Source organism: Thunnus thynnus, chromosome 4, assembly GCF_963924715.1.
Source record: "Thunnus thynnus chromosome 4, fThuThy2.1, whole genome shotgun sequence".
Taxonomy (NCBI): Eukaryota; Metazoa; Chordata; class Actinopteri; order Scombriformes; family Scombridae; genus Thunnus; species Thunnus thynnus.
In genome coordinates this window covers 13,668,187-13,694,398 of record NC_089520.1, presented here as the reverse complement: position 1 = coordinate 13,694,398, position 26,212 = coordinate 13,668,187, and the positions used below count along the sequence as shown (strand labels likewise).

The 26,212-nt window shown below is 38.0% G+C and overlaps 1 protein-coding gene across 2 annotated transcripts in view; it reads right to left on the bottom strand.

Moving 5' to 3' along the window:
* Positions 1 to 1,497: 1,497 nt before the first annotated feature.
* The window catches only part of necab3 (N-terminal EF-hand calcium binding protein 3), a 35,275-nt gene continuing 10,560 nt past the window's right edge, over positions 1,498 to 26,212 (bottom strand). The window contains exons 3-13 of one of the 2 annotated variants that reach the window (XM_067586797.1): positions 21,461 to 21,569; positions 19,793 to 19,818; positions 18,632 to 18,729; positions 16,877 to 17,013; positions 13,768 to 13,889; positions 12,245 to 12,324; positions 9,835 to 9,888; positions 5,814 to 5,926; positions 5,235 to 5,312; positions 4,655 to 4,746; positions 1,498 to 2,657 (exon numbers count right to left, since the gene is read on the bottom strand). In XM_067586797.1, the coding sequence (XP_067442898.1) occupies positions 2,629 to 2,657; positions 4,655 to 4,746; positions 5,235 to 5,312; positions 5,814 to 5,926; positions 9,835 to 9,888; positions 12,245 to 12,324; positions 13,768 to 13,889; positions 16,877 to 17,013; positions 18,632 to 18,729; positions 19,793 to 19,818; positions 21,461 to 21,569 (938 nt within the window). In that variant the 3' untranslated portion in view covers positions 1,498 to 2,628. The other variant, XM_067586796.1, reaches the window with a different exon arrangement.

Here is a 26,212-nt window from a genome sequence, read left to right as displayed (position 1 = left end):
GGTTGCGTGTGATTAATCTTATAAATGTCTTTTTAATTTTACAGTTTTACATTTTACAGTTCCTTTGGGGAGAACAGTTTAAAAAAAAAAGTTGAATTGTTCCAATTATCTTTCTATATTTAGAAATTGATTTCCATCCCTCATCTCTCTTCGACATCTGGTATGTTGGCAGTATTGCACTTTAAACAGCAACAGGCTCTATTTTCTGTTACTCATAATTCTCAGCACTAGTAATAGATGTTGTTGTGACACTTGCTCCTCTGCATTTTGAGGAGCGGACGAGGAGCGAGAGGTGTGGGTGCACATCCTCACAGCCTCATCTACATGGCTGCCCTGATGGCCACTACATAATCGTTCTCCCTTATCAGCAGACAGCCTGTCTGACAGGAGGTTGAAGATGAGAGGGCTTCAATTCACCAGTATCAATCATGCAATCAAATATTACAGCCCAGCAATCAGTGCAATGATGTGCCAGCCTCTATGCGTGCGTGTGTGTGCATTTGCAAATTTGGCACAAAAAAAGGAAGCATATACGTGGACATCTGTTGCTTGGATTACCTGTTTACTGTTGAGATCTGTAGCTTTAGTTCACTTCACATTACATTAGATGCATGCGGTTCTCATTCTGCAGTACATTGCCGCTGCATTTGTGTTGCAACCCCTCTTTTGCAGCATCGGAGAGACAAAAGCCTGAATTTGTAATTTGGTGTAATGCTGTGGCTCCCAAGCTGGGGTTCAAAACCTCAAAACCTCTACAAGGGGTTGCAAGATTAATAAAAGGGATTGCAAGGTGATTATCAGCCTAAGAAATTAAGACACAACTCTGCTACACAAATTTATCATTTTGTCTTAGATATTTCTCTGATCTTTGCATTTTCTTGTAACATACCTCATCAGATCTCTAAAAATTTGAACAACAACAACAACAACAAAAAAAAACAATCTGAGAAGGGAAAGTCACTCTGTTAGAGCTGCTCGACTAGATACAAGCTATGGAGGGATCACAAGTAGATATGGTTGAGGAACCACTGGTTCAGTACAGCTGATAAAGGACACAAACATTCTTGTGAATTCTGCTCACTCAGGTTGATAATCTTGGACTACACAGGTGTCTCCTTTGATTCACAGAAACTTGAAATAAATTGCCAGTGCTGTCTTCATTTCAGAGCACTGCGGGTAATTCGTAGCTCACTGATGAATAAAATTATTGACATAAACAGAGTGAAAGGTTTCTAAGCTCCTTATTTCGTGAGCCAGACTTCAGGCAAACATTCGTTGCTTTTCTTCTTTTTCTCAGATTGCTTATTGGGTATTTTTGTGTTTATTCGTCACCCTACAATTAAGTTCAGGCTTATACACAACCCTGGTATACACCACCGTGACAGTGTGTGAGATGTGGTGAGAAGAAAATGTGTAAGAAGTTGCATCAAGTGCATCATTAGAGCAAAATATAGCAACAGTTTGGGGACATTTTAATTTCTCAAAAAAACTAATTAGTAGCTTTAATGATTTTATTAAAGTTAATTACTTTTAAGTTTGTTTACAATTGGCGGTGCCCATTAATGAACCAAAACACATCAGAAATATGAATATATTTGAGTTCCATATGTACAGACAGAATAAACTCTACCATGATCAAAATAAATACATAATACATTAAATATATTTTTCCTCTTTATAACGTAGTGATACAATTAAATCCCTTCACAAAGTGTTAATTTCTTTATATACGTACATTTTCAGAGCTTTAGCTTTTACATTTTAGACAGAGAGTGTCTCAGAATGAAGACTGAGGAGATGTAACTAGTATGAATAACCACTAGTATATCTAGCAATAGATAGATGTCAGGGCAGGTGTAGCTTTTATAATAATAGCATTTTTGCATTCTGTGTACATAACATTAGTACAGCAAAATGAAAGAAAAACAGTACTACTAGTATCATACAGCATATACAGCCAGGATTAAAAGGAACTATTCCTGAAAGCTCTTGGCCACAGTCATCAGCATGCATGTTTAGGCAGCAGTCTTTGTCTCCTCTTCCTCCCTGCTTTTTCCTTCTATTTAAATATATTCAACAATAAACAACTCATCAAAAGCACAGAACACTACTGGCATGATAATTTCCATTCCAGTTGGGTTTGCTCTAGTAGCCTACACTACAGCGTCTTGCTGTTTTTGGTTGTTCTCCACTGGTATAATATCAGACAAACACTGCAAGAGAGAGGAGTCCATAGCATTAGTGAAAGAGACAGGGTTATGAGGGAAAACTTCAAAAAAACTGGCTTTTGCATTGCAGAGAATCAGTCATTTTCAAGTCTATTGATTGGCCATAGGGTGCAACTATCCCCTTTGATATTAGCGGCACAAATATGACAATTGAAGACAGAGGGACATTAAAAGATGCTTCTGGAGAGTGCTGGATGATGCCATAGTCTATGTCTCCTGTTGCTTTCAAACACATGGATGCCTTTTGAATTCTTCTTCTTGTGTATGTATGTGTGTGTGTGTGTGTGTGTGTGTGCATGTGTGTGTGTGTGTGTGAGTGCATGTGGGTGGGTTGATGCGCCAGTGTGTCTTTGTCCGTGTGACAGTGTAGGCAGTAGATGTGACATTCTGGATTCAGTTGTTAGTTGTTAGTCATAATCCACCAGGAAGCTGAGGAAACACACATACACAGAATGATAAGAGTTAGGTCGATTCACATCAACTGTGCAACTCCGGGCAATTTATGACCCCTGAGGGAATTGTCAGGGTAGCTTTAGAAATCATTAATGCACTTCACATTTTATGAAGCTCCTTTATTGTTTATCAGGTGAACATTCCTCTAACCAAATAAAACCAAAACCAAATAACAGATGTGTCAATAACGTGTCGTTTGAGAATGTGGCAATTCAAACTGCAAGAAAATCACAGCTTCATAGACACACTATATAAAGTCACCTGCTCATTGTTGTGCTGTCTTCAAATCATTCATAAGTAAAGCAGACATAATACAGACAGATAATCTGTCACCATTCTTAGAGTAGCAAATGTCGAAGCTGTGAACAGTTTCTTAGCGATAATTAAAGTTTAACAGAATAACTGTCTCCTTAAAATAGCTGGCTGCTGGTGCAGAAGAAGAAGAAGAACCTACTGGGAAAAAAAGTATAAAGACAGTGGCCAGTGACAGTCAGCAGCACAGACAATAATAGCCATAGATATATGAGCAACAGAAAGCTGTTTTATTTATTCTTGCGCTTGTTACGTGCACCTCATAAACTATCTTCCCTCTTCCTTCCAATCAGTGCATAGTGGCCTCACTTCCTCAGCAGCAAAATGCATCAGAGATTCAGAGCAAAGCAACCTACTAATGATGTCTGTCTCTGAGAAAAAAAAACAGGCAGTGTCTCAAAAAAAAACCAAACCCAAACAGACAAGTTGCTTTATAGAAAACAAATTAACAGCTTTACTGAAACAGAAAAAAAGATCAAGAGACGTCACAACACAGCAGGACCATCATGAATGGTACACACACAGTACAATGTCTCATTACTGGTTGTTGACTGTTGACTAAAAGAAGAGTAGCCTATGTGAAAAAGGCTGAGGCATAAGGCCAACATAATAATAATTAGAGTTTGGCCACAATAATAGCTGTATCCAAATTCCATACTGCATACGGATACATGTAAGATTTGCAGGAGGAGAAGGACAAGAAAGCCTCTGTTTATTCCAACTCGAGAGCATTCATCTAAATAAACAGCCTTTATTAGCTACTTTTTTTGTGTTGCATATATGTAGTGGTTTGTTGACAAGTTGACAACTACTGATATAAATAAACATTTTATTGCTCTATTTGAGAGTTGACTGTTGGGAGTACTCCAACAATGCAATGCATAAAGGAAATGGAGGAGCCAGTAAAAGATGTAAATAAATTGTGGATGGTGGTGAGTGGATATGGAATTAGGACACAGCATTTGCCAGCAGACTACACTGGATGATTAGTAAGTTACTGACAGTGGCGCCTGGGTGCAGATACAAACATTCAGCAGCTTGGCCAAAGACGACCACAATGACAGACTTAAGAAGCCAGAAGTCTCGGAGCCATGCCATGTGTGGTGAATGTGAGCAGGTCCCTGACAAGGATAATCCATAAACCGTTTTACTTCTACTATATAGCCAGGCTATATATCTAAAGATATTTTTCAAAAGCCTAAGAATTGCTGTTGACACGGAGGTGAAGCAATTCTCCGACCGGGTGGACCTGGTGTAATATGATCACAAACAGCTCTGAAAGGGGCAGAAAAATGAGCGATTTTCGAGGCAATGAGCAACTAAGCAGAAAGAAAAGCAAGAGCTGCTAGCGCCCTCTCAGCACCCATGAGTTCGGGTCTACTATGTCATCACAGTGTAAGAGCCTAACATGCCAAAATTTAACTCTTGATTTATATATATAAACACACCAATAACTAATCAACAACATCTTAATGAACACATGGAATTATACAAAACAAATCCTATGTATCTACTGTGTAATATAAGTTAATCAGATTCAGTCAGATTCTATATGATTTTAAGACTAGGTTGCACATGCTGATTTTCTAGAATACAGTCACTCATGGTGGCTAATACATATTAATACATGTGCATGCTCTCACAGACACAGCTATACAAACCTGGGAGCAACATAGTAGATACGACTTCAGCATCCTCCAACATGTCAATGATGCAACGCTGGAAATCTTTACTGTTGTTGGACTGCAGGTAGCTACAGAGACAGACAATGACAGAGCAAAACAGAGAGAAAGAATACAGAAATGGGAGAGAAGACATCAGAGTTGAGCATCACCTTTGGAGATATCATTGATTCAGATAATTATTTGACAAGTTGGTTGTCAAAGTTGGGATGTTAAGTGTGAAAAGAGCAAATACTCTTCAAAAATCTTAATGTCATGCTTATTTTTTGAAAATATTTTAAATCACATTCTAATCCAACACGTCTGTTCTGTATCACAGATTAATATATTCACTAATATGTGTATTGCATAGATACCATTTCAAGCTAGATCCTTGTGTGTGTGTGTGTGTGTGTGTGTGTGTGTGTGTGTGTGTGTGCGAACTGAGAGATGGGCCATCTGCTCATCTTCACTGGTGGGGAACATTTCCATCAAAAAGTTAAGACTGCCAAACAGTCTGCCAATATCTGACACACACACACACACACACACATGCACATACGCAGAGCACCATACTGACCTCATCCAGGAGATGCGGTCTTGCCAGAACTCATAAATTATGTAACACGACTTTCTCGGGAGCTTCTGAACGGACACACTGACAGCGAGATAGAGAAGAAAAGTAGAGTGGGGCAAGGAGAGGATACAGAATGAAAGAGAGTTTGCACTCAGCAAGGATAAATTACATGAAAAAGTTTAAATCTTTTAAAGGAAAGAGAGATGTCACTTAAAACTAGCGAGCATAGCCTCTAGCAAGACAGCAGACAAAAGAAAATGAGCACTCATTTCCATAAAATAATGGCCTTTGTGACACCGCTATATTGTTATTACTGTAAAACTCTCATTTTTAATCAAGCTGCCCACAGTCATATAAAACTGCTATAATATACCAGGATGACTGATGAGAAAATGCTAATGGGGATTTTTCACTTACACATTTTTTGCATCATTATTGCTCAGTTTACTCAAGGATATCCGTTTACAATTCAAACCCTTGACTCAACCTTGCCTCAATATTAAAAATGTAGCCTCAGCAGCAGAGCCTGTCACTGTATTTTGAAGATATATTGCTTTGCCTGGAAACAAACAAGACACCTACTGCAGGTTGTCAGAGTGAGCTGAGGTGGCATCGATGTAACTTTTCAGAACTTTCCGGAAGTTATCCAGACCTTCTACGGTCACCGACATCTGCCTCTGAACCAGCAGGATGTTCTGTTGGCAACAAGAATAAGAGAGACATTAAACAACCGGCTGACCCGAAGAAAAACACGTTTCTCTGTGTGTGTGTGTGTGTGTGTGCGTGTGCAGAGGCATCAAGCACACATCACCCCCTGAGGTCCAGGCATGTGTGTGCATATTGTCAAGATGGATACTTTTGAAACGCTTGATGGGGAACTGATTGTACCTTCCTAAGGGTACACATCTCACCATCGCTAACAACAGATGAGATATAAATAAATAAATGTGATGTCTCTTTGTATTGCTTTCACTTAAGGCACTTTCTTAGTACACTCAATTTTATTTGTCAATGTAGGTGAAAGCTTGAGAGGAAACAGCTGCACAAGGCAAGATGGAGGCACTAATTATAAAGTAATTAGTGCCTCCATCCTCCTAGTAAGTAGACCTGTACTATAACAACTGTTGCCATGATACTTCATCAGCGTCTTTCTGAGTAGTTTGTCACTTTCTTCATATGATATATTGATTGCAGCCAGTGGTAGGCTTTTCCTTTTCAACTTGATGTGAACTGTCAGTGTTCTGCGTTATTTTTCACATTTGTTCCTTTTGTTCCCTGAGCACCCAGTTGACTGAGGTAGCACATTCTTTCTACTTAAAAATGTTACATAAGACTTGTGGCTTTCAGTCACCTGCTTGCCATATCAATCCACTGGCCTCCTGACAAAGGAAAAAAAAAAGACTTTAAAATAATATATGTTTGTTTTTTTTTTCCTTTATCGATTGAAGCGCACGGCTACCGAGCAACATCCCTGCAACTGGCAGAGATTCAGCATCCTCCGCAGGGAAACTGGGCTTGAACTATGGTCCTCTGTCTGACGTGTGGTCTCCCAATGTACCGTTCTGCCCTCTATACTTTCTCAACAGTTCAAAACAGCAGTGAGTCACTACTGCAAAAAGTATAAAATTAATCTCATCTTATGGCCTCTTTTGTAAGAACTGTTTCCACAGACATATTCTGTATCTGCCTTAAAGGGTGAGTTCATCCAAATTACAACAACATATTTTGACCTTTACCTAAAAGTTTGTACCCATATACTGTATATAAAGGTATATCTGCTTTTATGTCCCATGTAGTTTATGGTTTGGGACATCAATCTCTGTTACTTTCCAGGAACGATTTCCCTGCTACTCTGGACGATCCACAGACCTCGCTGTGAACTTTCATACTACAGAATAAAATAGTACATATGAAAACTGTTGACAGTGAGAGTTAACTTGATATGAGTTCAAATTGAAATGTTCAGTGTTCTGACAAACAATGTGGACGCCTCAGAACCTCAGCACATTGAACCAAAACAATAGTTCATATTTTATCACTTAATAGACTTAGGAGAAAATATGCAGCTGCAACGATTAGTTGATAAATTGTTTTTAGTCATTTTTTGTTCTTTGGTTCCAGCCTCTGAAATGAATAAAATACACAAATGAATATTTTCTGGTTTCGTTAGTCTTCATGGATTGTAAACTGAACATCTTTGGATTGTTGACTGCTGACGGGGACAAATCAAGATGTAACCTCAGGCTTTGGGAAACAGTGATTGACATTTTTTGACATTTTACAGACCAATCGATTAATCAATTAATCAAGAAAATAAACAACAGATTAAATCATAGCAAAAATAATCATTAGTTGAAGCCCTAAGAGATTATATGTACTTGTTGTACAGTTTAAATATTGCTCTTTCTACCATTTTTCCCCTTTTCAACCAGCATGGCAAAGACTTTGACTTTACTATCACTGTTATAAATATTTTGTCATTGTCAATTTGTAATTGTCACCATAGTTACCCCGAACAATAGTTTGCACACGCACATGTGTGTGGGTGTTTTTCACACATTTCTGCCTCTCAAGTGGACCATGACTGCAGTAATTGTTTTTGTTCACATGTGAACACATCAAATGAACTCAGACTGGACTCAGGCATTTCAGACCTGAACATAAACTGGCCCCTCTCTGCACCTTTTTCTCTTATTTATGTAATACTTATATTTTATTGAGTTTGTTTTTATCTTTTACCCCTTGAGGCTTGCCATATATCAATTTTACAAAAGCAACAACATGCATGGCCAAAAATAGACATTAGAATTGCTGGTACAGGTGGTTGTGGCTCAGAGGTAAAGCGGGACGTCCACCAACTGGAAGATCAGTGGTTCGATCCCCGGCTCCTCCAATCTGCATGTTGAGGTTTCCTTAGGCAAGATAGAGAACCCAAAATTGCTCCTGAAGGCTGTGCCATCAGTGTGTGAATCCTGATGAGCAGGTTGGCACCTTGCATATGCATCCTCTGCCATCAGTGTAAGAATGTGTGTGTGAATGGGTGAATGTTGGCATGTACTGTAAAGCCCTTTGAATGATTGGAAGACTAGAAAGGCGCTATATAAATGCCGTCCATTTACCATTGTGGTATCATTTGGGTTGAGAAAAGAACAGATGTGCTACTTGACATTTACAATGAGGACGGTGAACAAACTGGATTAGTAAAATTCATTCTGGAGAGAATGACTGCTGAGTGCAGCTAAAAGAAATAATATCCTGTCAGCTTTTTTAACTCCACATAATGTTAACAGTAGGATCTCTGCAGAGTTGCCAGGTTTGTATGTTTTTTCTGCAAAAAGTGGGTCATTATGATAAAGATTGAAAACAAAGGGGAAACTCGACTTGATTACCTGGCAACCAGCACGTGTGTGTTACGCATTGTTAACTAGCAGCAGCCCAGCAGCAGCAGCAGTTGTGGAGTTGGAGAGGTGGAAAATCTGAAACGGTTAGTATTTATAGTTTAGACGTTTTAAACGTTTTAAATGTGCCATCCCTCCCTTTTTCATGAGTGAATCAGGAGCAGAGTTATTGTGTCATTAAGACATGAACATTATTTAAAAAGGTAAATTTGCCACAGCTTGTCCAACTGATTTGCTTGTGAATGTCAGGCATCAATTCATTACGAAAATACTGTCAGCAGCAGCCTGAGCAGCACAGAGACACACAGACAGATGAGCTGCGGCCTCTCAGGTGAGCTCAGATGTCACAGAGACACACAGACAGATGGCAGATGTCTGAGTGAAAGATCTAGCATAAGTTCAGGAGTTGAATGAAAAATAATAAGTAGAAGTTTTTGAGATGATTTAAAGATATCAATCAACAAACTGAAAGGACAGAACTGTAGAATATCAGGTATAGATATTACAGCAGGTATAGAGTAGAACATTACCCAAAGGTTATTAAACATTTATTTATTTTTGAAATGTTAGATTGAAATGTCTATGAAATGTTAGATTTATATCTCTCAGATTTATATCAATAAAATAAAATGTAAAAATCAGAGTAAAAATGAATATTACAAGTCTGGTTTCAGACAAGTCAGCAAATACATATTCAGTAAAGTAAACATTATGCAGATTCAGGCTCTTAATGTGTGTGCTCATGTGTGCATAACAAAGAGAAAAGAGAGACACAGAGCAAGTTCCCATACAGCTTTTTTGGCCGTCCGACAAAAAATGTCCAAACCAAAGTTAAAACCAAACCTACACCCTTTGTTCTGTGTTCATTTACCAAAAGAACAAAATGTGAAACCACCCTCAGCTGTTAGATTTTAGCTGTTTTAATTAGCAGTTACCCACTAAAGTGAGTCATTTCGATACTCGGTACTTGATTTGCACAGTGAGACACGAATATTGCAATCAATCTACAGTGTAGTCAGCCAAAGGGAAGGTTGGTCCATATATTTCTGCTGTGCAGCAGCCTCAGGCACACAGGAGTGTCAACATTTCAGCATTGCAGTGCAAAGGTCTCGGGATAGAGTTTAATCTTGAGTGTTTGATTGCTGTGAAATGCTGTCACCAAGGAGAGTATTGAAGGTAATTTCCTGCTATCAGTGCTGACTTACAGACTTGTATGTGCTGGCCAGTGTGTCTTCTTTCAGTGGCTCCAACTTGGGACTCTAAAACAGGAAGGTAAAAAAATATGAGAAGAAGCTCTGGGATATGTTAAAACATCTGGTTGAGAAAGTTAGGTAATGTCAGGAGTATGAGCATAAACTACTGCAGTTTACCAGTCTGTAATCATGAAGGGCAAAATGATTGTGTGCGACTTGCTAATTTGCTTTTCCTCCTGTTGGCGAACAGCAATTTGTAAATATGAGGAATACATTTTATTAACATTTCATATTTTCTGATTTGATCAAAAAGCAATTAGAAGTTTATGTTTTTTAATATAACATTTTTAGTAACTAACAGAAGTTTCATTTTTAGATACATATTTCACTTAACTTCCACTGCATTGCATATGTTTCCAGGCCATGATAAAACATCAGCTACTTTTCAAACAAGTAGCCAACACCACCTCATTATACAGAACACTGATGACCTGAGCGCATTTGCACATGTGTGGTCCTGTTTGCAGGATGCAGGAAAAGATGTGGTACATAAAATTACTCTGCAAAATAAATGGACAAAGTATGTGAATCTTAGCTGTTCCTCTAATGTTGTAGTTATTTCTTCCTTGTTCTGTTATGTGATATCTGATGTTTTATGTGTTTGATTTCATGTTTTTTCAGAAATCACTGTGCTTTGACAAAATCACTAAGGGGCAATAAAAGTTACATGCATTCATTCGATAATGCCATTGTGTCTCATATGGCAAGAAATGTGAATGCAGACAAAAAGAATGATGTGATGAAGTGGGTCATAGCACACAGCAGAGTAAGCAGATTGAAATTGTACTTTGAATGAAAAACAAGCAGAAAGCATGTAATTCACAAGACACATCATTCATTTTATCAACCATATCCGTAGGATATATGTAGTCTATAAAAATATGATGTTATGAAATATGACGTACGGTAAATGTAATAACACAGAATGAGCTTTCTGTCTTAAAGGTTACGGTGTGTGTGTGTGTGTGTGTGTGTGTGTGTGTGTGTGTGTGTGTGTGTGTGTGTGTGTGTGAGAACATAACCTTTGAGGCAGAAAACTCATTTCTGTTGCATTTGAGAGCGCAAAGGGAGCGATATGGACAGAAGTTGTGTGTGATGACAGCGGCGGCGCTGAGGTGTGTGGATGGATATTGGACACAGAACATCCTGCATTATTATGAATTGCTCTGATATTGCACTCTGAGTCCCTCTGGGTTGACAAAAACCGAGGCGTGGAGAGAGAAAAATGCTTTGCGAAAGACTGAAAGAGGAGGAAGAATGAACATCAAAAGATGGGAATAACAGGAGTTAATCAAGAGTAGAACAGACATAGAGAGAGAGAATGAGGTGGAGCAGAAGATGGGGCAGGAGAGCGTGAAAGAGGCTTCGGGACATGGAAGTGAGAATTGGTCCTAGGTTAAAGAATGAGAGCGGAGAGGTAGAGAGGTGACTGTGCCTTGCATTTGACAGATACACACATCTGTAGAGCTCCTTTTAGAAAAACATTGTTTCTCACATGCTGTGCACCCTTCAGTAGTCTTTTTGATCATGACAAACATAAAAATGTGCTTTCTGTCAGCGTGAAGTTGAATACACTGTAGGTTTACAATGTACTGTATAACATGATAGAAAGTTTATACAGTTTAGACGGAAGTGAGTGAAAATACACAATAGGTCTGTTCAAGCAGGCTGTCATATTTTCACATCACTGGTGAAAGCATTCAGGCATTAAGCTGACATTGTATAAGTATAAGTGCAGCCAAGAATGCAGGTTTACATATTTCTGTGGATTGCAGTCTACATTTGTTTACTTCTCATTATTCTTAACACAGTAATATCACATCAGGTATTTCTATTTTGCACACTTTCTGCATAAGTTAGTTTCTGCATAGTAATTAAAGCTGAAAATGTTATAAAAAGCGAGGTGGAAGACCTGTGACAGCACGACCGCATTTGCACACAGCCTTAGTTATTATTTTTATTAAATTAAGCCCATTATCTGCTCAGCATGCAATATTGATGACTGCTACATTTTCATATTCATGAGAAGGTTATGCCTTCATTTCATCTATATGTGATGACCTGGACCAGTGTGTCAAAATATTAAAGCTCTGTGTTCACATGTGCTTAACCTCTGAGATATAAACTGTTTCCATGAATAATACAAAAATAATAAACTTTATTTTATTTACTTTACTTTGTTTTAAAGAAAAAGAGGTTCGATCCCTAAAGATGAATCACATTAATCAAAAAAGTTAGTCTCACCTCATTAGATGAAATTTAAAGGAAGTCATTGAAGTGACAAGATGAATATCTACATGGAGGCTGTCCCAGAAATACACTGTAATCAGTTTCAAAATATTCACAAAGAACAGTTTCATACCTGACACTCCAGTTTATCCAGCAGTTGCTGCAGCCTGTTGATTTGAGAGCACCAGTTCTCTCCATCCTCCACGCTCACACCTGGAAACAACACAATGCAAACTCATCAGAATGACCAGAAAACTTGAAATCTGTGGCCTATTTTCCATCCTACATACTAATCCTAACTGTTGTTTAGTGCAAGTAGTGTGTACATAATGTATATTTGATAAAAGTGAGTGATGTTTTGAAGTTCAAACATATCTCAGTTTCCTGTCTGTGTTTAATCCTTTGATTAATGTCAAGAGATTTCATTCAGAGATTTTCAAACAGATGGTTTCCATCAGCTGACAAGGGAAAAAAAGAAAAAAAACAAAACATAGAGGGCACTGCAGAAGCAGTTTTATGTTTGATGTGAAGATGCATCCTTGTGGAAATTGTTTAAAAATATCTTATGTATACAGTATATATACCCCTTTCCACTTAAAAAACACAAAAGTTGAAAAAATCTGAGAAAACAATCTTTGAAAAAATACAGAATTGTTAAACAATATAACAAATAATGAAAATCAGCTCGGATTCCTTATTGCATGTATAAAAAGACATCCAACTCTGACAGTGTTCAAAAGGAATGTTGTCTAGTGCTTTTCATTGTGGGCTCAATATCTGACATTCAGTCTATTGACGTTTGTGAAGAAGAAAATTAATGAGGCTCAACACAAAGTGATTGTCTCTAGAAAACATCAATATGATCTTTGTAGGTGAAAAGTACCCTCAGAGAAGACTTACGCTTTAATTATGCACATCACTAATGACAGTGATGGGAATCATCTATGTACACACTGCTGAACACAGTTCCCTTTGATGTCTGACAACAAGAGGAACATCTTGTTATTGTTATTCTTTGCTTGGAATGTAATCATGTGATCATAATGTAAGAAATGTTGAGTTATAGTATAGTATAAATTGACCAAGTAGATGGACTTTGACACAATGCTGCATGTGTTTAAAGGTCAAGGCTCGAGGCTGAAGGCCACAGATAAGATAAATAAAAAAAGATATATCGCCATGCCCGTGCAGCATCACAGGCACTCTAGTGAAATCTAGTGGAAAAATCATGTGTAAAATGTAAAAGGATCTGAACAAGATTTTAAAAATTAAATGAACTATTGAAAATTTCAAAACAAGAAATATGTAGCAGACATTCTCTTTATGTGTGTGATTTATCATGAACTATTTTGGACTTAACAACTGTTGAGAAATTTACAAAGTGTGTGTCAGACTAGAGGAGGGAATAAAACAAGACAAATAAAATTCACTGCCCACTGTCCTATTCACTATAATGAAAGAGCATGTCAAACAGTGAAACAAGGTGGCTTTTGATGTGTTTTTAATAGTTTTTGGACAAAAATGGGTCTAAGGAATAATCTTTACAAAGTAGTAGTAAAAATACTTGTGGGTAAACTGATGAAGACTGTTGAAAATATATACTAAGTAACACCAGTTTTATCCTTTGGTGGTTTGAATATGATATATTCGTCTTACCAGTGGTCAAGATGCCAAAGCAGGGATCTGATGGGGACATGCACAGGTTATTATGGACCCTGCGACCACACCGCCTGCCATTCTTCTGTACTGCTGTCAGCTCCGGTGCCTTTACCTCTCTCCTGCCATGACAGCGGTGGAAACCCAGGGAGACAAACATCAGAGAAAAAGACAGCAACTGTCAGAGGAGTGTGGAAAAAATAAAATAAAACAGATATTGAAGATATGGCAGACAGAGGTATAGTCACACGGGGAATAAGGAAGAGGATATGGAATGAATCTAAGGAGGAAAAGCGAGAAGATAAGAAGAAGAGGTGCGAGAGAAATACACACACACAGAGAGAGAAAGAGAGATATGCAAGGAGAGACGCATTAATAATTGAATTAAATCAGAAACTGTCTGATGTATGAGAGGAAGAGAGAGAGCAGTCACTAGTGTAGAGACACAAGAACCAGATATAAACAGGAAGTGTCCAGAATAGAGGTGAAAACACTTAGTCAAGGGCTGGATACACACCAGTGCTTATTAACCCACAGGCTGGGTGTTAAGGAGGACCTACACTTGCACTTACACACTCAAATATTCACACACACACACACACACACACGAACAGACGCACACACACACGCAGCTCTGTAATAGATGGAAGTGTTTGCTGTATGTAAATGCAGAGTGTCAAGGACAGGACGTCAAACACTGAGAGTGTGACACTTGAGACACATGCCCACAGCATGTGTGTAAGTGTGTGTGTGTGTGTGCATACTTTGATTTCACGTGTGTGTGTGTGTGTGCCTCTAAATGCCCGTGCACATTTGTTTATTCTTGTTAGTGTGTGTCTCTCTCTCCCTCCTTTTGTTGTATCTTTGCGTGTGCATGTTATTATATGTGTGTGTGTGTGTGCGAGTGTGTGTGTGTGTGCAGTGTCACGCTGACAGCGCAGAGGGAGTGCATTGCTAGGAGGTTCTCATGCTGAGAACAGCCTGGAGCCCAAAGGCCACTGCAACAGCCATAAATCTACTGCAGGGAAGCAAAGGAGAGAGAAATAAGCTGTTTGTTGCCAACTCAATATATCTCTAATTCTAACCCTCCCAACACTCACACATCCCCTCTTTCTCTATGCAAAATCTATATCTGCTTGAACAACATAAAAAGAGGCCAAAAAGCTCCTCATCATGTTCTTTATATATGTCCCCTCTCCCATTTTTCAATCTATATACTTCCTGTACCTTTCTGTCATTAATTTACTTGAATCATTTATCTTCTCTTTCTCCATGACTCACTTGCTCTGTATTTCAATGTCACCCTTATCATCCCTTCTCTTTCTGCTTCCCCTTCTGCCTCCCTCGGTCCCCTCTCAATAATTCACCTTGGCTATAATCGCTCCATTATTTCCAATAATACCAGTGTGACACACAGTGTGTCAGAGCTCTGCTGACACACGCAGTGCAACAGACAACCCGGCTGCTACCAAATTAGGTAGCAACACAGAGCAGGATAAGTATCCTTGTTATTTAAAATCAACAATCACAATGAAAGAAATTTGTCACGATATTGACCTGTGATGAGATAGATTTTCACTCATTAAATGCCATTGATGGATTTTTTTCTCTGAGTATCTTCTGCATTTATTATTATTTTTAAATAAGTGATGTGGGAGGCTGTGCTGAAATCTTTGATGAACTACAAAGTGTAAAGAAAAGTGTGAAGTACAAGTTTTGCATAGCAAATATTAGTGATCAATTAGTACCAGTACAGTTAGTACCAGTTCTCCCATTTCACACAATGACTCATACACCCAAATCTCAAATTGGTGACGGCAATTTTGATCTGTTTTTATTCTCTGTGCTCCATTTACATTTAATGAAAGTGTTAGGCTCCTCTACAGAAAACATTGAATTTAAAGCAGCTTGCCTATTAGTGAGGCAACTGTTTGAACTACTGTAAGAATGCAGCACATTCAAATCTTTGTGTTGAAAAGGCAAACCTTGAGAGGAAGCCTTCTGAGGAAGAACTGATTAGTTGAATTCTTTCACTGCTTAAACTAATGTCAACTTCACTGACAATATTTTCATTTTTAACAGCACTGTTGGATTCCTTTCCTGTAGCAGTTACTGTAATAACTAACTAGCAGAATATAGTGCGATACTGTATGTGTAGATTAGTATTTTGCTTTGCAGGTTGTTGTCTGGTGAAGCTATGGACAAATGTGCTCTAAAGCCATATAAAGTGGGCTGTGCAATTAATTGACAGTTCTCTCCATCAGTCCTCAGCATCACTCATTGGGGTTAATTGGTCTCTGCCTCCAATTTGTCTGGCACTGGGTTGTGTTTATTGCAAATTACAGACTATACTGAGTTGCAGTGTGCAGTCTGTATATATAGTGGCATTTCCTCTATGGTGAATTATTTTCATACCGTGTAGAAATACGTCCTCATACCTAAATGGCATAATAAGAAATTTAATTGTGTAACTTACATACTCAATCAAACCATCAGTGTGCTTTACTGCTGAGGATGTCTTGATACACTGTAGCCAGAAAATAAGTATAATAACTTGCGAAGACAGCAGGAGAACTTTAAAATAACAACAATACAGTGTAGACTTCATTCTATGAACTGTCATTTGGCAATAGAGTAATGCTTTTTGTCAGAGCTTAAAGGGAAAAGCATGATATCAACATTATATGTATCACTTCCGGGACAAATAGGAAGTTTGTCGGCGCATTTAAAAACAACCCATATGAACTTTTTCTGACCTGCTGCCCGTGTGGTTAAAGTTAAGTTTGGGTGACCAAACTGCTTGGTTAAGATGGATTTGTGATGGTTGATGAGGTGTGTTTAAGTTGAGACGACTAAAACACTTGGTTCATTTATAGGGATACTGTGGTCATGGTTAAGGTTATGGAAACATTGACATTACAGTTAAAAGCAACCACATTTGACTATTGACAAGAGAGATAGTTTTTGCTGCACAATAAGAAAATTACACTAACGCAGGTCCTTTTTGTCCTGATACATGATTGTAACACATCCGATTTCTGAGTACTTTCCATGCCCATAGAATAGTATAAATAGTGTATTGAAGTGAAGTGCTACTGCTAGTACTAACGGGGCAGGGCTGCTCTGCTCCTCCACAGCCTCCATGGCACACTGCAGCGACCTCTGCAGAGACAGCAGCTGACTGGACGTCTCTCGCAGCATGAACCTGGTGACAAACTGGCCCAACACACTGGAACCCTGGTACTCCTGAGAGAAAGATAGAGTAGCAGACAGACGCAGAGATTATGGACGATAATGCCTAAACAGAAGCAACTAGAAAGTTAAAGCATCTCAGAGACAGGACAAAACAACTACATATACAAGTATGATAGATGCAATTAAATAGGCTAATTCATTCTCTCAACGCATACATTATTCAGTACTGCATATCCAAATTCCAAGATGGAAGAACTTTAATAGGAGACATAATTGCTACTCGAGTCCCCAAACACGAATTTGATTAAGCATTCTCAAAGGAGTCTTGTTAACGCAATGTGCTACTAAAGTAACAGTGCAGTAGCTCTTTGTCAAGACTTATGATGACAACTAGCCTCTACTGAAAATGCATCATGGGATTAGCAGTCCAGAGCACAGTATGACAGACCAAGGCTGCTAACTAGCAATTGCGCAATCCTCTATGGGCATCCCCACTCTGACAGCTTTAAAGAAGAATCAGAACAGAGGAGCAAGGTGATCTAATTAAGACAGGATGCATAATTATTCAGCACACATCTCCTCTCTTCTTCCCTGTGCAACAAGCATTGTTTTTTTCTCTTCAATTATAATTCAAATCTCTGATTCAAGGTTGTTACCTCCAACAGTCCTGAGGCAAATTTAAAATGTCTTGTCTGCTTGAATCAAATAAAGTGTTGACAGGGAAACAAAAAGTTAGCTTGTGCAAAATGGGTGCACATTAATCTTTGAAGCTTTTGTTAAATCTACTGGAACATTTGGAATAGTAAGTGACTAGTTTCCTGCAGTAGTGACATGATTCATATTCATAGACTGTCAGACTACAGAGCAGATATGTCTCTCCAAAATTGAGCTACATTGGCAAAAATCAAAGACAGACAGACTTTATCCTTCTAAGTGAAGATAAGAATCTTAAATGAATAGTTTGACATTTTGGCAAATATAATTATTTGTTTTCTTGCTTGAGTGTTAGATGAGAAGGTTGTTATCACTCTATCTGTGGTCTGTGTGGTAACAAGCCTCAGCCTCTTAGTTTAGCTTAACACAAAGACTGGAAACAGGGGGAGACAGCTAGCCTGGCTGTGTCCACAAGTAACAAAACCTGGCTACCAGCACCTCTAAAGCTCACTAATTAACATATTGTTTGTTTACATACATATGAGATATAAACGTGTTAATTAGTGAGCTTTAGAGATGCTTTGGACAGAGCGAGGCGAGCTGTTTCCCCCTGTTCTGTTTAGCTGTTGGTAGTAGCTTGACAACAAAGCAAAGAAAGCATTTTCCCAAACTATTCCTTTAAAATCAAGCATAATATAATGGTAAGTAATGGAAAAGTGTGTGGCTGAAGTGTTTTGTGTTAACTCATCAGTTTTGAGTGCAGCATTGGCTCCATCTTTGCAGTGTTTCCTTGCATTGGCATGAATCAGCATTAAACAAAGCAGAAACCCCTGACGTTTGTGTGTGTGTGTGTGTGTGTGTGTGTATGTGTTGCACACCTACTTGTTTTCACTCCATGTGAGTTTTAATACTGTAGAAAATTGAATTGAGGCAAAATTCACACAAAACTAAATGGCGTACAACTTAATGTGAGAGCCAAAAATAGAGGTTATATGTATCCTCAATGAAATTTTACCTCTTTAGTTTTATCCATCGCCTTTAATATGGCAATATTCAGGCTCTCCAGAGCTGAAAGAACACTGAGATATTCCCCCAGGTGCTGAGAAAAATAATCTACAGGAGATAAGAAACAAGCTGTCAGTGTCATTGCAATGTCAAAACAATCAAATGTTTTCTTTGAGGCTTCAAACGCTGAGAAAAATGTTTCCATGTTGCTATGACAGATTCCAATTAAATGAAAACATGACTGTAGCAGTGAGAATATCTTGGAAATGAGTAAAAATATCCACGTTTAGTTTAAACATTATTATCAGAGTTGGAGATATGTGATGTACACATGCCTATATGTCAATAACACTCACTGTATGATATTGATACAGTGGTGTTTTAAACATCACTTTAATAACCAAAATGTTATTAACAGATTCACACTTGTGTACAGTTGATGAGAGAAGCGGTGTTTAATTTGACACCAAATATATTGAAAAGATATCCAGGAACTCCCACAGATGCTCATATTTACACCGTAAATGATGGAGTTCACATGAACTGAGAAAGTTATATATTTAACTTTTTAATGAGTTGAAGTAAAAGGCTGCATGGGGAAAGTTCTTCAGTTCCACTTGTAATATCACATCAGTAAAGCACAGAAGGACTTAAGTCTTAACTAACTCCTATTTCATAATTAAAAACTTAATTACTATAACCGAAGAGTGCACACGATATAACACACAGGTGCGTAACAACTTGATCCGGGGTTAATGGACCCGCAGTACCTTTTACACTCCTCTTGCTTCAATTCAATTAAGTTCTACAATTGATTTTTACACCAACATCACCCTGAAACTCCTTAAAATAGCAACACAATGACTGATACACGGTCAGTGAACTAAATCTGAGATAAAAGGAACATTCTGTCATGGAAAATAGTCAACTTCTCTTGACGTCAGATGGAAGAGATGCCATTCCCATTCAATAAATAATGCAGGCGTTTTATTCTGGGTACTACTGGTATTTACAGGTCTGTGCCCTATTTCCTCACTTTATCCAGGCCATCTGGCACACACACACGCACATATGCATGCACACACAAACACATTTTAAGATGATAAAAAAAGTTGTACAGAAATTGATGTACTGTGACACATTAAATCAGACAAAGCACTCTCCCACCAACCTGATAGCTTGTCAGTGTCCAGATTGCTGCAGGGCAGAGCATAAAACAGAGTTTAATTAGAGAAATTAAAAATTGTGCCGCTCTTCATTCCTGCTAGAGAGATTGTGGGGCACTGAAGTGTGTGAATATTATTACAGTATTAGCCCAAGGAATACACACAAGACACCGGTGTTACTGTAAGACCAAACAAATCTTGTAAAACTTGTGTTAGTACAGTGTAAAATTACTGTTCTGCACTTGCCAGTCAACATCAGGGAATATAGTTTAGCCTTCTGGTTAGAAAAATACTCAAATCAATACTTCTTTGTTTACCAGTCATGGCAGAAATTATAAGTTTGCGGGCAATTTTTTTCTCAGTATCACAGTTTGATAAAAGCTGTAGTGCTGCTTTATGTAAAGTTCCCCTGTTGCTTTAATGGCATTTTACAGGTCATTTTCGCTGTCAGATGCAGACCATAAGTGAAGCTGGTTAATGGCTTGTGTTAATGAAAAGCTCAAACAGCGTCTACAGGCCAAACAATCCATGTTTTTTTTTTCAGTCACACATCTCACATTAGTCCACACATCTCTGCTGTAGGCGACTATGACAATGACCAAAGAGATTTTTTTCTTTATTTTCAATTGAAAAGAAGTATTCTCTGTGCTCTGTTACTTTAAGCCTCATTATCAAAGCCTGTGCAGGTTTTGGAAATGCTTCTGTTCCAGACTTGATATTATATGGTTAACAGTGCTGTTATTCCCAACGAGAAAGGCCTTTAATTAGATATTAGAGCTTGGTTCATGCCGAGTGCCTCAAAGCTCAGTGCTTGGTTAGAGAGGGTCTGAGGGCTGGTGTGTCACATCAGTGACAGTATCGGCCTAACAGCATGTCCAGGATCAATTTATCAAACAGTGATGGAGGAACTGGCAACACACCAAAAAATATTTGAAGTCCAAACACCACACTCAATCTAATTGGTTAGGGACGAAAACAAAACCTTTTTAATAGCTTGTGAAACTACATATTACTGATCAAATTCAGTATTTCACCAGAGCTGATACATATGGTTCGACAGCTAAGCTAGAAAGCTTTGCTTAGCCTTCAATTGTTGGTACAAAGTAAAAAGTGTATATATTAGGGAGGGAAAGGTTGCAAATTGCCTCATGAATATAAATATCTAATCTGCCAAAGACAATAAAGGCAACTGGCTTTAGGAAAAGAATGAAACATAAAACCATTTCATATACCACAACAAGGCAGAAATGGTTTTTTTTCTTCTGTGGCTGCAGAGAGTTAAATATTCTCTGCAGACCAGTGATTTCAGCAGCAACCCCGAGGCTGATTTCTTTCTGATTGCAGTTTCAGCAGAGTAGGTTTTGAAGTGGCTGGTGTCCAAGGGAAGGGGGTAAACATTAATTCGGCCTGCTTGAGTTCGGATGCCGGGCTTATTTTTACTGAAGACCTCCCTCCAGCTGTGAGGCATTTAGCCTGTAACTGATGACTTGAAAGGAACACATTAACTGCGCCTTTAAGCTCCAAACACTTGCTGTTTAGTCTTTCTTCTGCTTCTTTTCTTATAATAAATGTCATAACTCGAGCACTGTTGCAATTTAATATAGCACATGAAAACTAAACATGAGTAGTTTTTCATTGTGATAGTTCGACCAAAAAGAGTAAAAAAAACTCACTTATTCTGTCGACCATCTATGGAGTAGAAAAGCTCTTGTAACTCCTCAGTAGTCAGGATACCATCCGCAAAGTAAGTGTTGAACTCTTCAAATGACAGCTTACCATCATCTAAAACAGAGTAAATACATTACAAAAGAGAAAACAACTGCATCATTACAACATATAGTGCACTGGCTCTTATGAAATCATAAGGATTATTCAATAAAAACATTCTCATGAGGACCATTTTCAGAGAATTCTTTTGTATCAGATCAAGATGAAAGATTAACAAATAAACCAGGATAAATATATAAAGAAACTGTTACTGTTTTAGTGTAATTTTGTCTGAATTGAGAGTATCCAACGTGTTATATATTCCTCTTTCTTCACTCAGAAAACCACAGATACATATACAAAGGTACCATTTGGTCTTGTATGTGCTTCATATTGAGCTAACAACATTTTGGGGTCAAATATGTGTATCTACAATAAATACTCTGTGCTGCATTAAATAGATAACGTATATAATTGATAGCATCTTGTAAAAAGCATATTGCATGTCAACCATTACTCTAGAAACTTCATTATATATAATTTCAAGCTACTGTAAGATTAGTTTTCTTTTGTCTGCAACCCTTTTTTTATTTCAGGTGTGTCAGCGCACTAATCTAACAAGCTGATGAGCACCATGTCAGTGAAAATGAGTTCTTTGGTTCCTTACTACTCTGTTCTACCTTCCACTCTACTGTTGTTCTAGTGTTGTTGTTTTTTTTACTATCCATTCCTCTGTCAATAACTGTTCAGTCATTATGTCCATAAAATGTCAGAAAATAGTATTAAAGTGTCCATCACAATTTCCCAGAGTCCAACGTGACATCTTCAAATGTTTGTTTTGTCCGACCAACAGTCTAAAAGCCCAATATAGTCGATTAAAATATAAAACAGCAGCAAATCCTCACATTTGACAAGCTGGAACCTGAGAATATTTTTATTAACTCATTGTTGATTCATTTTCTTGCAACTTATTGATTAATCACACTCATTTCTATCACAGTTCTGATTGGTAACTTGCACTCAAAAACACAAAAGTCATGTTAATATATAGAAATTATTTGCTGCAAATACTAAAGAAATATTCCACAAAATATAAGAAAAAGAAACTACAGATTGTCAGCAGTTGGGAATTATTTCCTGCTCAGACTAGTTAACTGTGAGCACAGCCTGTTGTGACAGACAATATACAGAAAAATCAATAGCAGAAGATAAATAGCTTGGTTGTCATCTGTGAGGAAGCATTCCTTCCTGAGCCTACCATCAGTCTGTCTACTGGCACAGATCACACCAATCAGTCAGCAGTTAGCCTGCCAGAGAGAATCTGCTAGATGTTTTAATCCTAATAAAGAAGCCTACACCAATAGATAGATTGGAATCTATGGAGAACATTTCAGAGACACGACAGACACTCAAGCAATCAGAAGTATACTGGAGGGAGTTGGTTACTCAGTCGGGCAATGTGAGTGAATGACAGAGCAGAGCAATTAGAGTGATAAAATGGAGCCAAAATGGGCATAAAGACAAATGAGTGTTACTGTGAAGTATTAGATGAATCAGACAAACAGACTGGTATTGTCATAGAGGGTCAGACTGCTACTGAGACAAACAAAAGCTATCCAGCCATGTCATTACAGCACCCATAAGGGAACTATCATCCCTCATTTTTATTTGGCTTTAGTTTTAAACCTTCTGAGGGCAGGATGACTGCTGGCTTTGCAGGCCATTGAGTAATCTGCCCAAATAATGACCCCGTCTACACAAAAGACAAGGTAAAATGACAGCAATTTAATATGCCATAGAGTTCCAGTTGGCTGACTCAGCAAAGCTGAAAACTCAAGGGCAAGCTTGAAGACCATCTGTTCAGCTGGAGCCTCTTTGACAATGCCTGTCATTACCTCTGACCAGAATGTTTAATATGCTGGCTGGGACAGTGTATGGCTCACTTTCCCTCTTTTTCAGAATGTCTGCGTATCTGTGTTTTCCTCCCCAACTCAAAAATCTAAATGATAACAAGACTTTCAACATCTTTTGTGATTTAAGGAAAAAAGGGTTTCCAGCTCCAGGATGTGCCTCTGCTTATCTATCAGAGATAAAGTAAAACATGAAAAGAATTGCATCATTACAGACATTAAAAATGGAAAAAGACATTTCTAAAGGAAACTAATCTGTGTTATCTACACCTCAGGGCAGACCAATCAGTGTCTGTGAACTTGCATCACTTTTTACCACATAAACTTATAATGTCACTGGGATTAGAAATTCTACTCCAGCATTGCTAACAGGTATGCAATATAAAATTCTTTGGTATGAACATGGTTAATGCATCATTGATGTCCTGTTGAACAGTGTGCAATTTTATATTTTAGTTGAGTTTAGTTTTTTGAGTCTTAGCTTACAGAATATATTTGTGCATGTTGGAGCTTTTTTGATCCCCTTACACATACTTTATGAAATTGTACTTATATATTTTGATGCCATCTGTAGTAAGTTTGTGGATGAGATCATCCCCTGCAAACACACATGTCTATGCCTTCTCTCACAGTGCTGTATTTGGAAAGCTTCCTATGTTTGTGGGTGCCAAATTACACAGACAGCAGATATGCTCCGAAGTGACACTCATGATACTCTTTGATGGACTAATGATCATTACTGGTGGTTTCCTCTATCCACTTTGACAGTTCCGGGTAAATGTCTTCTTCATGCAAGATTTTGTTGCATGTAAGAAGGCTAATATGTAGAATTGTTGTTGTGCGCCTATATGCAGATTGTGTTTTCAATGACTTTTCAGTGACTAAGGCTACACGACAGGTTTTAATTCCCACTTCTGAATTTTGCAATTTGCATCTACTTTTAAATATGAGCCATAACTAATTACTGTCTACAAAATAACATGCTTGTGCACATGAATAAATGGAAACCCAGTCTCTAAGAGGAGCCCAGATGGCATCTGAAATGGGTACAAACAAGACAAATATAAAAACTGAACTTGGGGTAAGGACTTAGCACATTAGAACATATTTGATTCCTATCAGATTTATGTTTCCACATAAGAATGTGGCCTGAATCATCTTTGGAAATATCAAATTGCATGCATCCTGCTTTCAATCTCTCTGAGGCCCTCAACTGATGCTGCCAGATGGCATGAAAAGATGGCATTATAAGCATCAGGAAAATGAAGATCCTCAGTCTGGTGGGGGATTAGGTGTTCGAGAGCTAATGACTCGTACCTGTTGGTCCTTTCATTTCATGTATCCTCACATTTATCATATGCATCTCTTCCTATGACCTAAGGGATATGGGGGTGAGACGGGAGGATTGAGGAATTGACGCAACACTTATTTGTCAAATGGGACACCCTTGTTCAGTCAAGCATCATTCTGAAGTGATGTTTATCATTAATGATGTGTTACACATGCAGTATTCTACGGTTCTGCACTGTTTTGTTTTTTTCTTAAAGCAGAGTTTCGCAAGATTGGCATCAGGACCTAACGTGAGCTCACTTAATATGCAGAAAGGATTAAGAGAGATTTATAAAATGAATATGCTGATGTACCTTTTTGCTGGGGTCATGAACATTGTGGTACCTGCTGACCCAAACCTGCTATGGGTCATATTCTATGACAGCTCATAAACTCTTTTGATGTGGTATACTATAGTAATTGAAACTGTTTGTTTCTAAAATTTATCACTCCATTTATAATCTTGTTAATGTCCTCCCAATGGAAATCAAACTGTTTGACTAGCAGTATCCCATAAATCCACACATGCACAATATCCACCATTAAGTCTGTATTTTTCACACACTGAAATGATAATAAAGCATTAAGTCTTCTAGCCGTTGATCGGTGTTTCATGAAAAATTGTATGCATTAAAATGTCATTGATTTTCAGTGGCTCTACATAAACAGCTGCAGCATCCAGTTACTAAACAGATTCTCAACCCAAATGCCAGCTGATGCCTTCGAATTAATAAATCATTCACGCATGGCCAAATCACATATACACACAAGGGTAAAAGACTCATAACATACACATTTAGGCCCACATTATGAACATGACTAAGGATTGCTTCTGTCGTGTTTGCAATTTTGTGAAGGTGATGTGATTTTACAGCACCCACTCCTGGAATATTCATAGAGAGAAAACAATAACATTCCAGATGAATAACTTAATTATTGTCTGAGAATGAATCATATGTACTCTGCATACGCAAATGTTCACCTGGTTTGAAAGGAAACAGGAGCTCTTTGAACAAAACCAGTTCCTTTGTACAGTATTTCTTCTTTACTTTAAATAAAATGTTCCTATAATTTATTGTTTTTTTTCATGTTATATGATGGTACAAACTAGAATATTTCTATCCAAAAAGCTACAAGGCATGTGAAACAAAGGTGGCACAACTTCAAGGAAAAAGCGTGAATTTTAAGTCTACATGTCTTGTCATTTCTATTATCAAGAAAAAAAAAAGCAAAACTCATCACACCTTAGTGATGGGGTACAATTGTACAGAAGATGAGCCCAACGTCAAACACAACCATTTATCATTCAAGCAATTTGTCAGTACAGCTATTTCATTTGAGAACAATAAACCTGCAGCATGTTGAAAACAGATGTGGCAGAAAGTATTCACAGCACACCTGATGAAAAAGGCTCTGGCTAACTGTGTGATATCCTCCTTTAAATAGTTAAAACCTTCATGCAACGCATTGCTGCACAGG